This window comes from Schistocerca gregaria, chromosome 3 (genome assembly GCF_023897955.1).
Source record: "Schistocerca gregaria isolate iqSchGreg1 chromosome 3, iqSchGreg1.2, whole genome shotgun sequence".
Lineage (NCBI taxonomy): Eukaryota > Metazoa > Arthropoda > Insecta > Orthoptera > Acrididae > Schistocerca > Schistocerca gregaria.
In genome coordinates this window covers 508,877,684-508,896,155 of record NC_064922.1, presented here as the reverse complement: position 1 = coordinate 508,896,155, position 18,472 = coordinate 508,877,684, and the positions used below count along the sequence as shown (strand labels likewise).

General features: G+C 43.1%; 1 protein-coding gene across 4 annotated transcripts in view; it reads right to left on the bottom strand.

The window, feature by feature from the left end:
* The window catches only part of LOC126354669 (puromycin-sensitive aminopeptidase), a 141,588-nt gene that overhangs the window by 38,376 nt on the left and 84,740 nt on the right, over positions 1-18,472 (bottom strand). For all 4 annotated transcript variants that reach the window (XM_050004461.1, XM_050004459.1, XM_050004458.1 and 1 more), the window contains exon 10: positions 8,709-8,928. In XM_050004461.1, coding sequence (XP_049860418.1) covers positions 8,709-8,928 — 220 coding nt within the window. The remainder of the gene's footprint in view (positions 1-8,708; positions 8,929-18,472) is intronic.

Sequence of the window (18,472 nt, the reverse complement as noted above, 5' to 3'; positions counted from 1 at the left end):
CGGGAAGAGATAATATATTGAAGGGCAAGTTCCCATCTCCGGAGTTCTCATAGGTTGGTGTCAGTGGAAAGTATCCAGATAACACAGATGGAGTAACACCGTGCCAAGATGTGCTGGCCGTGCACCAAGGCATTTTTAGCCACAGGGTAATCCTCATTATCAACAAACACTGTCTACCTGTGTCCGTTCGCGCTAATGGACAGTTTGTTGCTGGTCATTCCCACATAGAAGGCTTCACAGTGTAGGCATGTCAGTTGGTAAAGTACGTGGATGCTTTCACACATGGCTCTGCCTTTGATCGTGTACACCTTCCGGGTTACAGGGCTGGAGTAGGTAGTAGGTGGTGGTGGTGGTGGTGGTGGTGGTGGTGGTGGTGGTGGTGAGAGGGTGCATGGGACAGGTCTTACACGGAGGGCGGGTACAAGGGTAGTAGCCAGAGGGTAGGGAAGGTGGTTTGGGGATTTCATAGGGATGAACCAAGAGGTTACGAAGGTTAGGTGGACGGCGGAAATACACTCTTGGTGGAGTGGGGAGGATTTCCTCAAAGATAGATCTCAGTTCAGGGCAGAATTTGAGGAATTCGTATCCCTGCAGGAGAGCCACATTCAGAGTCTGATCCAGTCTCGGAAAGTATCCTGTCACAAGTGGGGCACTTTTGGGGTTCTTCTATGGGAGGTTCTGGGTTTGAGGGGATGAGGAAGTGGCTCTAGCTATTTGCTTCTGTACCAGGTCGGGAGGGTAGCTGCGGGATGCGAAAGCTGTTTTCAGGTTATTGGTGTAATGGTTCAGGGATTCAGGACTGGTGCAGATTCATTTGCCACGAAGACCTAAGCTGTAGGGAAGGGACCGTTTGATATGGAATGGGTAGCAGTTGTCATATTATTCCTCAATGATTTGAAAATTTAAAGAATTTAGAAACAAAATTGTAATATGATAATTTTGAAGGTTGAATTTGATTGTACTCATTCTTTGAATAAGAAAGTATTAAATTGTAAAGAATCCGGTACGAAAATTAGATGTTTTATTTGTTTTCAGCTGATGAAAAATAATTTTGTTTTTTGTAAAATTAATTTCCTGTACATCATCAAGCCCTAGCCATTAATAACTGATGTAAATAGAACTCTTGTTGTGATGTGGTGTAATTTAAATAATTTGATCAAATGAAAAAGAATTTTTTGGAATAAACAGTTTAAAGAAAAGTGACAGTGTAATGAATGAAAAACATTACAGCAAAAAATTGTACGAAACATAAAAATATGATCAAGAAAATTTTTAGTTTCTAAGGGGGTGTGTAGCGTTGCAGCTATTGCGTGACTGCAGATTTTTGCAGTAAGTTTTGTTACTTTATGTCAGGCTGTTTTTGAAAGCCTGCAGTATAGCAGCATTCGGAGGCAGCCAGCATGTGGCCTGCTGTATGCACCATAGCCACACCTGTCGCTAAAGCGGACTGTGGTGCGTACTAAAATCACTTATTCACCTCACCTAAGAAACTAAATAACTACATTAAATATTAACTGTTTTATTCCAAATTTGCTATGTGACCTTTTATTATTCAGACAAACTCTATCAAAATTTGATACTGCTATGTATAATAGTTTCGGAGCTATACAAAAACTATTAAAAAAGTACTTAACTGACACTTAAGAAAGTAAATTCAGATAGTATCAAGCACAGTTTATATTTATTTTGTTATTTGAAAACAGTAATAGCACTCTTAGAAACTGTGAATCCCCCCAACTGGTGGGTGACGTATGTCTATGAGCGTTTGCTTTTGCAATAAAGCAGCCAGAAAGGTAATAAGGTAATAATCAGTTCTAAAGTATATTTCAAGCATTTTTTTCTGTTAGTTTTCATTTCATTTGGTTTAGTGGAACATTTTGCTAATACTTGCAGCATGAAATGACATAGATGCATCTGCGAATGTTGACTGGAATAAAGCAGTTTGAGTGCGAATATGATAATGAAAGATTAATCTGATTGGCTGTTCGTTTTGATCAACCAATGAGAGTAAAGTCTTTCCCGCGCATTGGGATGAGTTATATGCCCTGAAAGAAACAGCATTCATGCTGTCGTGGACTAGCTGTAAGTCGAGGCCATGTTAGACAAGTCTGAGAAAATTATTTGTGAAAGATGAAGAAATGACTGTTATATTGCATTCAGTTTATATCGCTGTGCAAGCAGATGCAGTTACGGACAGTTCTGTGAAGTTTGGGAGAGTCTGGAGTGTTTGTCATAGAGAAAACCACATATGAAACTATCAGCCTTTGTAAAGAATTCTGCATGGCATGTTCAGTATGCATTTACAGAACATTTTTGGCGAGCATCTTCTTTTGAAGAATCCAGAGAAAAGAACCGAGTGTGAAACTAATTTCATAGCAGAGTATTGACTGTAATAATCTTGTAATATTTTGGGTTGGACTTAGTGCTTTTCTGGCTGTTGTAACGGTACTTGAATTACGTAACCATTATGGCACCTCAACTCAACCTCTCGATACCAGCAATATTCTACTGTGTTTCTGTAGAATAGTTAACATATTTCTGAGACAACATTCAGATTTGATTTCATTAATGTAGAGCTACTTTGATACATCGATATGTTTGTGTTGCAATGATATTATTCTTATGTGTATTCTTTCTTTTGTCACTATGATCTTTGTTGTACTTGTAACTCTGATTTTTGGGCACGTAAGCGACTATTAGTTAGTTGTTACAGTGTTGGACCTTGAAAAAGTCAAGTCTTAGACGACATGTTGCAAAGACGCATATTGTAGTCAGCTTATAAAATGTGAACTTTAACAGTGAGGAAGATGTTTTCAAGTATGTTTTGTATTGTGAAGTTATGTTTTGTGTGTTACGTGATAGTGCAGCAAAAGTAATAAAAAAGAAGTGTAACTTAAATTCGGAGTGCTGATTACTTTTTTACATCACCATTGTACAAACTTTCAAAGGTTTAATCTTCAAGAATGGTTTGTGAAACACATCTATAAAACTTTTGAATATAGCAGAATAAAACCTAGGCCTCTTTGCATCATAGCTTGGAATCATCACCAACTAGATTTTCGACGAGTGAGCCATGATTTTACAAGCAGACCAGCATGGAAAACACGAAAAGATGAGTGCCTAGTTTATTAATTATTACATGAAATGACTTTATTAACTGTGCTCTAATGACACCTGCCACATAATAACTTTGTTGTTGCCTGAAAATGCAGTATTGAGCAGTGTGAGCAGCACCACAATCATTAAATTTTGACCTTTGTTGTGGTAGGGTTGTTAGACTGTCTAGCGTGTGATATAAACTGCATGAACTAGTAGTGGATTTGCTATCGACGTAAATGTGGACTTGTTGACACCATAACTAAAAGACAATAACAACATTAGTATCGATAATCTGACATTTTCAATGAAGGAATGAAGCCTGTTAGTACTATAGATTTACAAGTTTATTTTGTTTTTACCTGAGTTACGCAGACTTTGCAATCGTAAGTATGGACGATGGTTTTCTTCAACACTACTTTTACCATTGTCTACACAATACCATCAAATGCAGAACAACAGGTGGTGAATTAACGCTATACTGAGGTAAGTGGACATTATTTCTGCAGCTTACTTCACACAGGGCAATCAAACATAGTGACGAACCACCCCGCCGCATGCTCTACAAAAAAACTGAGGCTTCATTGAGACAAAGGAGCCCCATCAACTCGCGTACATATTAGGTACCAGGGTGAATAAGGTTTGCTGCCATCCTTAGCATGGTGTTCCTTCCATGGTGTGACCAGAGAGGAGAACAATTTAGGATCATACTTCCTTGCATTGTACTGAGACATGGAACACTTAGAGACTGATGGCATTTTATCACCAGATTTTAATGCCACCCCAAATCCTATATCATTTCAGTGATACTCTCACCGCTATTTTGCGATAATACAAAACATGCTGCCCTTCTTTGAACTTTTGCGATGTACTCTGTCAAACCTATCTTTTGAGGATCCCACACCGCACAGCAGTATTCTAAAAGAAAATGGACAAGCGTATTCTAAGCAGTCTCCTTAGTAGATCTGTTACATTTTCTAAATGTCCTGCCAACAAAACGCAGTCTTTTGCTAGCCTTCCCCACAACATTTTCTATGTATTCCTTCCAACTTAAGTTGTCATAATCGTAATTCCTTGGTATTTAGTTGAATTTACAGCCTTTAGATTTGACCGATTTATCATGTAACCGAAGTTTAATGGATTACTTTTAGCATTCATGTGGATAACCTCACACTTTTCATTATTTAGAGTCAATTGGCAATTATAGCACCATACAAATATCTTTCCTAAATCGTTTTGCAATTTGTTTTGATCTTCCGATGACTTTATTAGTCGATAAACGACAGCATCATCTGCAAAAAAACCTAAGATGGCTGCTCAGATTGTCTCCCAAATTGTTTATATAGATAAGGAATAGCAAAGGGCCTGTAACACTACCTTGAGAAATGCCAGAAATGACGTTCCGTCAGCTACAGTGAACGGTGACCCCTCTGACAGGAAATGATGAACCCAGTCATGTTAAAGAGATAATATTCCATAAGCATGCAATTTCACTACAAGCTGCTTGTGTAGTACAGTGTCAAAAGCCTCCTGGAAATGCAGAAATAAGGAATCAATCTGAAATCGCTTGCTAAGAGCACACAACACTTCATCTGTGTATCGAGCTAGTTGTGTATCACAAGAACAATGTCTTATAAATCCATGTTGACTGTACGTCAATAGACCGTTTCCTTCACGGTAATTCATAATGTTTGACCACAATGTATGTTCCAAAATCCTGTTGCATATTTACATTAATGATTTGGGCCTGTAATTTAGTGTATTACTCCGACTACCTTTCTTGAATATTGGCGTGACCTGTGCAACTTTCCAGGCTTTGGGTATGTATCTTTTGTTGAGCAAATGGTTGTATATGATCGTTAAGTACGGAGCTATTGCATCAGCATACTCTCAAAGTAACCTAAATGGTATACAGTCTGGACCAGACGACTTGCTTTTATTAAGTGATTTAAGTTACTTCACTTCACTACTCTGAGGATATTTACTTCTACATTACTCACGTTGGCAGCTGCTCTTGACTCAAATTCTGGAATATTTATTTCATCTCTTTTTTTGAAGGCATTTCGGAAGCCTGTGTTTAGTAACTCTGCTCTGGCAGCACTGTGATATGTGATAAGTGGTCTTCGATAGTATCCCCATTGCTATTGCACAGAGAAGGCATTGATATGATCAGAATCTCTTTAGATTTTCTGCCAGGTTTTGAGACAAAGTTTCACTGTGGAAACTACTGTAAGCATCTCACACTGAAGTCTACGTTAAATTTCGAGCTTCTGTAAAAGATCGCCAATCTTGAGGATTTTAAATTTGGCAGGTTTGTTTCGTTGTTTTTGCAAACAGTGTTCTTACCAGTTTTGTGTACCAAGGAGGATAAGTTCTGCCGTTTGTTAATTTATTTGGTATAAATCTCTCAATTACTGTCGATATTATTTCTTTTAATTCAAGCCTCATTTGGTCTACGCTTATATTGTTAATTTGGAAGGAGTGGAAATTGTCTCTCAGGAAGGCTTCAAGTGAATTTTTATCTGATTTTTTGAATAATTATATTTTTCATATATTTTTGGAGTATTTGGGGGTTACAATATTCAATCTCACTAAGACAACCCTGTGTTCACTAATCCCTGTATCTGTTTTGATGCTCATTAACTCAGGATTACTTGTTGTTAAGAGATCAAGTGTGTTTTCAAAACCATTTACTATTAAAGTGCGGTAATGAACCAACAGCTCAAAATAATTTTCAGAGAATGTGTAACACAATTTCAAATGATGTTTTATGCGTACCTCTGGAATTAAACATATATTTTGTGAAGATATTGAGAATAAATGAAAGTGACCACCAACTATAATCGTATGAGTTTGGTATGTGTTTGAAATCAAGCTCTAGTTTTCTTTGAACCTTTCAGTAAATTCTATTGTCTGAACTGAGAGGTCGGTAAAAGGATCCAATTATTACTTTATTCCAGATGCCAAAAATGATCTTTGCCCATACTCCTACTAACTCACAGGAACTATCTACTTCAATTTTACGACAAGATAAACTACTTGCTACAGCAACAAACATGCCACTGCCAACCACGTTCAGCCTATCCTTTTGGAACACAGGTTCGTTACAAAAATTTTGGCTGAGCTTATCTCCGGTTTTAGCCAGCTTTCAGTGCCTGTAATGATTTGAGCACCAGTGCTTCCTACTAGCGCCTGGAGCTCTGGAAGTTTCCCAACACAGCTATAACAATTTACAACTGTTATACCGATGGTTCCTGATCTACATTCTTCCTGTGTTTGGCCTTCACCCTTTGTGATTTAAGCCTCTGTGTGTTTTCCCAAGAACCTCTAACCTAAAAAACTGCCCAGTGCACACCACAAAGCCCCTGTTACCTGTGTAGCTGCTTCCTGTGTATAGTGGACTCTTGACCGGGTCAGCGGCAACCACCCTTTGACGCAAGTCAAGGAATCTGCAGCCTACATGGTCGCAGAACCGCCCGAGCCTCTGTTTCAGACCCTCCACTTGCCTTTGTACAAGAGGTCTGCACTTAGTCCTGTCGACTATGCTCGAAATGGTCACCGCTACTTTCATCTTGCAAGCAAGACTGACAGCCTTTACCACTTCTGTTAGCTGCTTGAAACCAGATAGAATCTCTTCTGATTCAACGTGACACACAGCATTGGTACTGACGTGAGCCACCACCTGCAGCCGGCTGCCCCTGTGCTCTTCATGGCATCTGGGAGGACCCGTTCCATGTCTGGAATGACTCCACCCAGTATGCACGCGGAGTGCACATTGGCTTTGTAACTACCACACATCCCACGCAAGTGCAGGAGAATGTCTGCCATACGATAACACTGCTTCCACCAGCCAGCATCCACGGCCTACTCCACATTTCGTGCCACCGTTCACCTCAATGACAGTGTCTGTGGAAATGACCATGGACCTAGTGTATAAAAAATGTGATGTACCTTAAGAGCCAACATGTTTCCATTTATTGAAGATCGAATCCCAATGGTCCCATGCCCACTGTTATTTTAACTGATGATGTCATTGGGTCAACAAAATAACACGTAAGAGTGGTACGCTGCAGAGCTCCATATTCAACAATGAACAATAATCGGTGTGCCCTGAAACACTGGTGCATGCACCAACACCGTGATCTTTTGGCAGAGATGCTACAGACCATCATCTTATCCTACTTTACAGAACAGACAAATCTCCGAACGACATGTTCTTAGTGGCTAGTGGTAATTTCACTGTCCTCCTCCCTCTATCCGTAGATGCTCAGGACAGTAGCACATTAACATTTGACCACTTTCACCATTTTCACGATACTCGTTCACAAGCTCTGCATAATAAAAATCTGCCCTTTGTCAAAGCCACTTTGGATTTTCCCCATTTGCAGCCCATATGGATTCCTTATAACGCAAAGGACTGCACAAAATAACACTTGTACTTTAAATGTCTGATGTGTAACTGAAGTAACAAAGAACACAGAGCTGCTCTTTACATATGTCTATTATAGTTTCTGGTTTGTGGTCCTGTTAATTTACTCAATATTAACAATACAGTGCGTATTGTAGAATTGTGCCTCCAGATATGCTAGAAGCACAAAATATGCATAAAACATATTGAAAGGTCATACAGCATTGTAGCCTGCAGCTGCCTGCTAAAGCTTTGGAAAGGGCTGCTAAGTTCAATAAATTAATCCTCATTTTATCATGAAGTATTATTATTGTCTTAATGAAGTAGGCTGAATTAAGTAGGCCAAATGATATGGAAGTCGGATAGTCACAAGCTGGATAGTTGAGTGTCTGCTGTGCAATGATGAAATGTAATCCCATACAATGATTTTTCTGATGCCCTTCCCACAACTCTCTTATGATTACTTCGTTTGCAAAGAATTAGGTGAACTACCTAAAACATACTCATCATGTAATTACTTTGCAACTGCCTGGTTCGACCCATCACCATTTGGCTAATCGTGATGCACACAACGGCTTTGAGTTGGGGAAATGAATAACTATATTTTAGATTGACAGCCGCTATAATTAGACTGGTCACACCATATGAGGCAGTAATGTTTCAATATGCAGTGGATGTCAAGCAAAACATTCATTGTACAACCATGGAAACCTAACTTGGGAAACAAAACCACTTAAAGTGATCAGGAAGCCAAAGGTTAGTTTGACCAGCATAGTGGGTTTACTGGACATGGTCCTATTGGAGGGTTTATACTGACTTTTGAACTAGCTGAAACAACCACTTATAGACGGAGCAACAGTTTAGTATCGACTCCAAACCACAGTGCAATTTAACATTTCACATATTAACAAGTTTGTTTCACATAAGAACATGATTTTAAGTAGAATGAGATAATAATCTTATCTGTATGATGATAACATTGTTTAAGAATTCATAACTATAAAGTATCCTAAGTCTCTTATGTTTTGATAGTCGATATGGTCATACTGTGAATGGACAAACAATATAAAAATAACAACACTTTACAATATTTCTCAGAATTTCTGTACTGAATATAAATGAGGCATAGCATCTAGTTAAGCACCCTCACAAAGTGAATAACAGCAATATAAGCCAATAATAAAATTATTATTTTTTTACTTACTTTCATTTTCTTTGGGATCCCAACCAAGCCTCTGACCAACCCTGGCCATTAACTTGCGTCCATATGCCTTGAAAAGATCTTCATAATCTGTGTGAGAAAGTAGGATTGACAATTTGCTTAAGCAGTTGCTGATGCTAGACCATACAGTGTAATTGTCTTCATCACTGAATGCTTCCATTAGCTTCAAAACTTCTACTGTTGGAGTCTGTCCTGCTTGAACCTGTTGAGAAGCAAATTATTGAACTCAATAAAAGTAGCTGATGGTCCATTTGTTTTAATGTATGGAATTCTGGACCAAAGAATGTAATGAAAAACATATATTCACTGTCACAACTGTAAGAATAAATACAAATTAATGATGTCAAACCCAATTACTCTGTTCACAAAACAAATTTCAAAATTACTGATTATTAAGACTACTTAATTATAGCCTGATTACAATTGTTAACTTGGAACAAAATTCTCTCAATCACAGCAAACTGTCCACATTCCACCACAACATATCACTTTGTGGGGATACAAAACCACTGGCTCTAACACCTCCCCCCATAATATCTCCACCCTACCACAGCAAGAACAACTCCATCTTTGCCAGATCAGTTCTCTGTAGTACATGCTCTATGTTACACATTTTGTATATACGGTGCGAGAATAAAAGTATTCACAGTAAGTGATGGGAGTGCAAGTGATTATTTATCATTGTAATTACCATGTCCACTCCCCACTACCTACAACTTCATTTGCTGTGTCAGAATAGTGTTTAACAACTATAATGCTGAATCATACCCACTGATATTTGACTGTGAGCAATAATGTATGCTGTACATGTAGGCAGTCTGCTGCCTGTCGGAGTCTTAACCAATGGGGAAGTGACAGCCACTGTGGGAATGCTGTTTTGGCATGTGCCAGATGCCATCCAACAGATTGTTGTCAGACTACAGTTCATTACTCACTTGTCCAAGTGTACACAATAAAATGTTTTATAAAGATGGTATGTAATATTAACCAATGGGGAATCCAAAATGGGAAACAATATGCAATTGTCTCTAAGGAAAACTGTAAAATCTACATTAAAAAAGAGTGCAAGTGGTAGCAATAATCCAAGTTAGTGAACTTATTGTAAACATTGTGCTGCATGTTCACTAGGTGCAACATAAAAATGCACAAAAACCAGCACAGCAACAAAATAAAAGATAGCCGCCCACTAGCAAACTTGCACCTGGCACAAATAACTCTCTCTTATTACGTTTTTACATAATGAATGTGTGAAATCTACAGAATTTCATCACAGAACGTGAGTCCAATATGGTGGTGCACTTCTGTCACAGTAACGAGTCTTTGAATAGAGTTGGAAGTTTACTAGTTGTTTGGCACCCAGCTAATGTCCAGTTTCACACCAGGCAAATCTTGTGACTCCGGCCAGCACTACAGTCATTCTGATGGAAAAACTTCAAATGACACTGGATGGCAGGAAAAGGAGGAAGAGGGTGAAAGGGTGAGGAAGAGAGTGAACGAGAGGGTGAAAGGGGGAGGAAGAGGGTGAACGAGGGGGTGAAGAGGGGATGATGATGAGGAGGAGGAGGAGGAGCAGTAAAATAAGTAGTAACCTACCACTCGTATGAAGTGGCCCTCAGCACATCTCACAGCTTGCGCACTAAGTAGTAATGGCCTGCTGAGATTTCCTTAATGTGAAACACGCAAAAAAATGTTTCCCCGAGCAAACGAATATATTTCACTTCTTCTTGAAATAAGATACATTATTTTCTTTCATAAAAGTTGGCAACCCCAGTCACGGTTCAAGTACAATGAAAATCCTGAAAAAGACTGTAGGTGAAACTACTCGAACATGGAGAGTGAGTGAATAACACTAACATAGTTGACGTGGCTGCAGATGGTAATTTCATCTGTTTAGTGTTGGTGGGAAGAATCCAGATGGCATAGGCAGAGAAACAGCCACCAGTATGACACATGTTGGGCAACATACTCAGCAAGTAGATAGTCCAAGTGTCTCACGGCTACAGTTTGTTAGATGTTATGCCCATATAGAAAGCAGCACATTTGTTACAACTTAGTTTGTAGAATCACATGTTTGCTTTCACAGGTAGCCCTGCCTTTGACATGGTAGGAGGTGCTTGTTGCAGGACTGGAGTAGCTGGTAGTACGTATGTGACAGGTCTGGCATCTACATCTATTGCAGGAATATGAATGAGGAGCAAAGGGGTAGAGTATGGCTAGACAATGATACTCCATACACTGGATGGAGAGCAGAATACCAGTGTGGGACAGGTGGGGAGCATAATGAGGAGGATATTTCTCATTTCAGGGCACAGCAAGAGGTAGTTTAAACTCTGGCAGAGAATGTGATTCAGTTTCTCCTGTCCTGGGTGGCACTGAGACAAGACAAAGGTGCTTCCCTTTGTGGCTGGATAGTGTGTATGTGAGTGGATGATGTGAGACTGGAGTGACAAGGCACAGGGTATCTGGTTCCAGAAAAGGTTGCAAGGGTAATTTGGGTCTGTAAAGGTCTCAGTGAGACCTCTCTGCATATTTGAAGATGGACAGCTTGTCACTACAGATGCAATGACCATGGATGGCTAGGTGGATGGCTAGGCTGTGTGAGAAGGACTTCTCAGTGTGGAATGAGTGGCAGGTGTCTAAGTGGAGGTATTGATGGTGGTTGGTAGATTTGATGCAGATGGAGGCACTGATGTATCCATTGCCAAGGTGGAAACTTGCTGGGCTGTGGAGGACCTGAGAAGTGAATGGGGAGAAGGTCCTGAGGTTCTGGAAGAATGTGGATTAGGGTGCCCCACCCTTGGTACAAAGCATACAGGTGTCATCAATGAATCTGAAGCAGAAGAGGGGTTTGGGATTCCAGGTTGGTACAAAAGATTCCTCTAGATTGCCCACAGCCATGAACCCAACAAGTTAGTTGATTTTTAGTGCAGTTTTATTCCAATCTGCAAGAGTTTGACATTTGTACTTTTGAATTTATTAAAGTGAAGTGCTATAATCCACAAAAAATATTGTGTTCATCATTTGGTGGAGAGCATAGAGGACTTCTTATTAGCAAAAAGTTTCAGGCACTAACTACAGCAAACATTGCCAGCTTAGCAATCAAAACTCAAGTAACAGCTACAGAAGTTTCTTCACAATTCCACTGAAGTTTGTAATATCTTCCTTAATTTGTCTCAAGTAAAATACCAAAAAGCTGATTTTAGTTGCATTCATAGGACCATTTGTATGTGACCATTACAACACCCACAATAAAACAGGATTTTTTGTGCCTAGAAAAGATTCCTCAAGACTTTTTATCAACAGATTGATGTAAAACAGTGCCCTTGAAATACTCCTGGCTGTGCTGCAGGTGATACCAGTGCCACATAACATGAATCATTGACATCACAAACATTGAGCTGCCAATTCAAGCAGGGCAAATTGGCGGTGATGATGTGGAAACAAGGCAATTAGGTTTTTAGCACCCATACTAGAATTTCTGATGAAACGAGTGTAATTAAAAATGTACCATAGTAGTTAAACACACACACTCTCTCTCTCTCTCTCTCTCTCTCTCTCTCACACACACACACACACACACACACACACACACACACACTGGGGATGCTTAGGAAAAGGGGTAGAGTTTGGAAAAGTAAAGTCACCCAGAACTCTGATTCTGAGATGAAAATGAAGACTGAATGTTGGGGACAGTACCAGATGAGATTTGAAAACCCAAGAGCTTAAAGGTGGAATACAGGGTAATACGCAAGACAGAGATTACTGCTAAAACATAGTGCACAAGTTAATAAGAGTGAAAAGGAAACTGCACTGTATGTAATAGAGGCGGGACGGGGACAGTGAAAAACAGACAGGTCAGAAAATGAAAGATGTAGAAAACAAACTTAGTTAAGGAAGGAGTAGTTACTGTGAAGATATGCTGAGACAGAAGAAATTAACATAAATTAAGGCCAGGGGGGTGGCAACAACCAAGGACATGCTGTTACGCTAGTTCCCAACTGTGGAGTTCTGAGAAACTGGTGTGAGGGGGGAAGAATCCAGATGGTGCATGTGGTGAAACAGGCACCAAGGTTATGACTGTCATGTTGCAGAGCATGCTGTGCAACAGAATATTGTCTGTTGCCCGTTTACACCCTCTGCCTATGCCCATTCATCCAACAGATAACTTTGTGTTAACTGTGCAGATGTAAGTTGCTGACACTTTACAAAACAGCTGGTATACGACATTTCATTTCACAGGTGGCTCTCCCTTTGATAGCATACATTTTGTCAGTTACAGGGCTGCTATAGGTTGTGGTAGGAGGGTGCATGGGCAAGTCCTGCAGCAGAGACAGTCACACAAGGGTAGGAGCCATAGAGTAGGGAGATAGGTGCAGAAGAAGCACAGTGTCTGGCAAGGATACTGCAGGGATTGGGAGGCCGACGAACGGCTGTTCCAGGTGTGGTAAGCAAAATATCAGACAAAACAGATCTCATTTCAGGGCACGATTTTATTAAGATATGGCCTTGTCGAAGTAGCTGATCAATACATTCAAGACCATGGTAACACTGATTGACAAGTGGTGTACTCTGAGGTTGTTTTTTGAAGGGTCAGTAGTACCAGGATCAGATAAAACGGCCTGGTAAATATGCTTTTGAACTAGGCTAGTGGGGTAATTATGTCCAGTGAAGGTTAAGGTGAGAATGGTAACTTATTGCATCCGAACAAATGTTTTCCTCTAATGCCAAAGGCTGTATGGGAGGGAATGTTTGACATGAAATGGATGGCTACTGTCAACATGTAAATACTGTTGTTGGTTAGTAGGTTTAATGTGGATTGAAGTGTGTAACTGGCCTTTGGTGAGGATGAGATCAACGAAATAGGACAACGCGAAACTTAATTGGGAAAATGAATTTAGAGATTCCAGGAGTTTTAAAAGGTCAGCATCATCATGAATACATATGGCAAAGATGTCATCACCACATCTAAACCAAATCAGGGGTTGAAGGCTTATGGATCCCAGGAAAGCCCCCTCCAAGTGACCCATGAAAAGGTTGGCATAGGAAGGAGTCATCCTGGTTCCCATGGCCATATCCCTCACCTGTTTGTATGTTTGCCACTCAAAAGGGAAGCAGTTGTTGGTTGGTTGGTTGGTTGATTGGGGTTGAAGGGACCAAACAGCAAGGTCATCAGTCCCTTGTTACAAAGACGGTCAGTTCCGACAGAGGGACAGCTCAGAAGAGTCAAAAACGATAAAGGTAAAAAGTAAAAGGCTAAAAAAAAAGTGCAGTTGTGTCGTCAATGATAAAAACACAAGGAGGGAAGTCAGTAAATGGGCAAACTCAAGAGAGGAAATATCCCACCTGTGAAGCAGTACAAGCAAGACCACATGCTATTTAAAAGCGTTCAACCGCCAGAGTGTAAAAGGGCGGATTGTAAAAGGGATTAAACAAACCTAAAAGGCGATAAAAACAGTAAAAGGGAAAAAAGATAGAACATGGCCAGGGGGGGGAGTCAGGAATCTCCAAGCACAGCCTACAGTGGGAGACATCCCAACCCTCACCGCCCTGCCCCTACTCCAGAGGGAGATGAAAATCCTTAAAACTGAGAATAAAAACCACTTTCACGGAGGAAACTGAGAACCAGTTCAACCATCCGGGAATCGTCTGCTAATATTAAGGGTAAAGTGCAGGGAAGTCTGTACTTAGTACGCAGAGCTAAAAGAAGGGGGCATTCCACCAAAATGTGGGCCACTGACTGGAAAGCTCCACAACCACAAAGTGGGGGTGGCTCACCACGCAAAAGAAAACCATGGGTCAGCCTGGTATGGCCGATGCGAAGACGACAGAGGGTGGTTGAGTCCTTTCGCGAGAGGCGTAAGGAAGAACGCCATGGGACAGGTGTCACCTTAATCGCACGAAGTTTATTAGACAAGGAGGTAGCCTCCCAGGATGTGGCCCATGATTGCGCAAAGTGGGATTTGAGATGAAGCCGTAAATCCGCCACAGGAGGGGTGACAGGGAATGGGGGGTAAGTGACTGCTCCCCCAGCCAAACGATCAGCAAGCTCATTTCCTTGGATGCCCACATGGCCAGGGACCCAAAGGAAGCTAACAGAGCAAGCAGCATGGTGGAGATCAGCGAGATGGTCATGGATGGAGGAGACCAAGGGATAACGGGAGAAACACTGGTCAAGTGCCTGAAGGCCACTCATTGAGTCTGTACATAACAAAACGCGATTGAGCTTGGACTGTTTAATAAAGGCCAGGGCCCGGGAGACCGCCATCAATTCCGCAGTGAACACCCCACATGCATTTGGCAGGAGATGATTTTCCATGCCTACAGAGGAGGTGAAGGCATAGCCCACACGATCAGCAGATTTAGAGCCATCAGTGTAAAACACAACAGCATCCCGAAACTCAGATAAAATGCGGCGGAAAAAACAACGGAACACCATCGGGGGAACGGAATCTTTCGGACCTCGGCAGAGATCCATCCGAACTCGGGGCCGAGGAACTAACCAAGGAGGTGTGTTGGGGAGGGAACGTGAGATACAGGAAAAGGAAGGAAGCTGAAAATCACGGCGAAGAGACGCTAGGCGGAGCCCAACCGGTAAACCCGCCCGAGGGCGGGAGTCAGGTGGGCGACTTCCTTGGGCAGGGAACAGGATAGAATAGGAAGGATGAGTGGGAGAGGAACGGACAGCGATTGCATACGAAACCAGAAGCTGGGAGCGCCGAACGGAAAGGGGGGGGATCCCAGCCTCAACCAGGAGACTATCTACAGGGCTAGTCGGGAAGGCACCGATGGCCAAACGGATACCACGATGGTGGACCGGATCCAAGAGGTGCAATGTAGAAGGGGCAGCTGAACCGTAAACTTGACAACCATAGTCCAAGCGAGACAACACTAAGGCCCGATAAAGGTGGAGGAGAGTGGAACGGTCAGCACCCCAAGAGGTGTGGGCAAGGAAGCGAAGGACATTTAGTTTACGGAAACATCCTATCTTCAGGCGTCTGATATGGGGCAGCCAAGTGAGCTTGTTGTCGAAAAGAAGGCCAAGGAAACGAAACTGTGGGACCACAGGTAATCGTTGTGCATTGAGATAGAGCTCTGGATTGGGGTGGACTGTCACACGGCGACAAAAGTGGACCACTCGCGATTTTAAAGGAGAAAACTGAAATCCGTGTGAGATGGTCCATGCAGAGGCACGCCGTATAGCACCCTGGAGCTGACGCTCTGCAGCGGCCATCGAAGAGGAACTAACCCAAATGCAGAAATCATCCACATACAGAGCAGGAGTGACCAAAGGACCGACGGAGGCCACAAGTCCATCTATAGCAATGAGGAACAGAAGTACACTCAATACGGAACCCTGAGGGATGCCATTCTCCTGGGTTCGCGGAGAACTTAAAACTGTACCAACCCTAACCCTAAACGAACGATGAAACAAGAACTGGCGGATAAAAATCGGGAGTGGGCCCCGAAGACCCCACTCATGAAGTGTAAGTAAAATATGATGGCGCCAAGCCGTATCATAGGCCTTGCGAAGGTCGAAAAATACAGCAACCAAATGGCGGCGCTGGGAAAAGGCCTGCCGAACTGTGGATTCCAAGCGAAGTAAATGATCGATCGGAGACCGTCCCTCTCGGAAGCCACACTGGTAAGGGGACAACAGACGCCGAGATTCGAGGACCCAAGTGAGCCGACGGGCTACCATCCGTTCAAGTAACTTACAAACAACGTTCGTCAGACTAATTGGCCGATAGCTGTCGACGAACAGGGGGTTCTTACCGGGCTTAATGACGGGAACCACGATGCTATCCCTCCATTGAGAAGGGAAGTCACCCTGGAGCCAAATACGGTTAAATACCCGGAGAAGATGTCGCTGTTGTGGAGCACTGAGATGTTGAAGCAGTTGGTTATGAATGAAGTCTGGGCCAGGGGCCGTATCATGAGAAGAGGAGAGTGCGGAAAGAAGTTCCCATTCAGTAAAAGCGTCGTTGTATGATTCTGACTGGCTGGGGGTAAAACATAAGGCGGAAGCTTCGGCCCGCTGTTTCTGGGGAAGGAAAGCAGCCGGATAGGAGGCTGATGCCGACGCTGTTGCAAAATGGGTCGCAAGGTGTTCCGCGAGAATCAACGGGTCCGTGCAAAGGCCATCCGGGAGGTGAAGACCCGGGAGGGTAGACTGCCGATGGCAACCTTGGAGAGAGCGAAGTGTAGCCCATACCCGCGACAGAGGGACAGCAGAACCGAGGGAAGAAACAAAGCGTTCCCAACACATCCGTTTGCTCCGTTTGATTAAGTAACGGGCCCTTGCGCGAAGGCGTTTAAAGGTAATAAGATTGGCAACGGATGGATGCCTCTTAAGGTGTTGCAAAGCTCGGCGGCGATCACGGATGGCAACGGCAATGTCGGAACTCCACCAAGGGACCTGCCGGCGGCGAAATGGTCCAGATGAGCGCGGGATAGCAAGGCTAGCAGCGTGAACAATCGCGTCAGACATGTCACGTATGACATCATCAATACCATCCGACAATGAGGGAGAAAAAACGACCTGTGCAGTATACAGAGGCCAATTGGCACGTTGGAAGGACCAACGAGGTGATCTGTCCATGGGGGAGCGGGAAGGGAGCGAGAGAATCAACGGGAAGTGGTCACTATCGCAAAGGTCGTCGTGCGGTGACCATTTTAGGGAAGGGAGGAGGGAGGGAGAAGAGAGAGAAAGATCAATGGCAGAAAAGCTACCATGACCGGCACTGAAATGGGTTGGGGAGCCATCGTTAAGAAGGCACAAGTCGTGGTCGGTAATAAACTGGTCAATGAGATGACCCCGACTAGATGGAAATGCACTGCCCCACAAGGGATGATGTGCATTAAAATCGCCAAGTATAAGGAAGGGAGGAGGAAGTTGCTGAAGGAGGGCACTTAAGGAGGCAGGTGTAGGAGTTCTGTCAGGAGGGAGATACAGATTGCAAATTGTGACTCCAGAGTCCAGGTGGATCCTAACAGCAACTGCTTCCAATGTAGTTTGGAGAGGAATCCACGTGCTGGCAATGTCCGTTCGGACCAACGTGCAAACTCCACCAGACGCCCGTAGGGGGCCGACCCGATTTCGACAGAAAGCACGGAAGCCACGGAGGGTTGGTGAGTGACCACCAGTAAAATGAGTTTCTTGTAGAACCACACAAGCCGCAGAGTAAAACGAAAGAAGGGATTGCAACTCCGGTAGGTGACGGTAATAGCCATTACAGTTCCACTGGATAGCCAAAGAACGATGAGTCAATTGGGGGGTGAACAGGCTAATGTCAGTCATGCCGGTGGGTCACCACCCGTCACCGACAAGGAGGGGGCGACATCCATGAATAACAGGTCAGAGTTAGGTTGTGAAGATGGGGACGAGACCTCTGGCGATACCAGAGACTCCTTGTCCCGGGACTTGTGCTTCTTCTTTCTTTCTGTTTGGGATCGTGGAGGGCTGTGCAACAAAATGGAGCCAGCCACAGCAAGATCGGGAACAGAAAGAGAGCGGGCGATCTGAGGGCCCGCAGACCGTGGTTCTCGTGGTGGCCGCGTGGCAGGAGACCTTTGGCCTGGAAGGTGCCGGGAAGGGGGATCCCGCGAGGGGCGCCCATGACCGGCAGACGCCGAAGAAGCAGGACACTTCTCCAGCCGGGGAGAGGAAGCGGTGCCCGGGGGGGATGGTGTGGGAACCGCAGGGGGAGGGCGGAGGAAAGGGGTTTGGGACTGGGGTAAGGAATGAG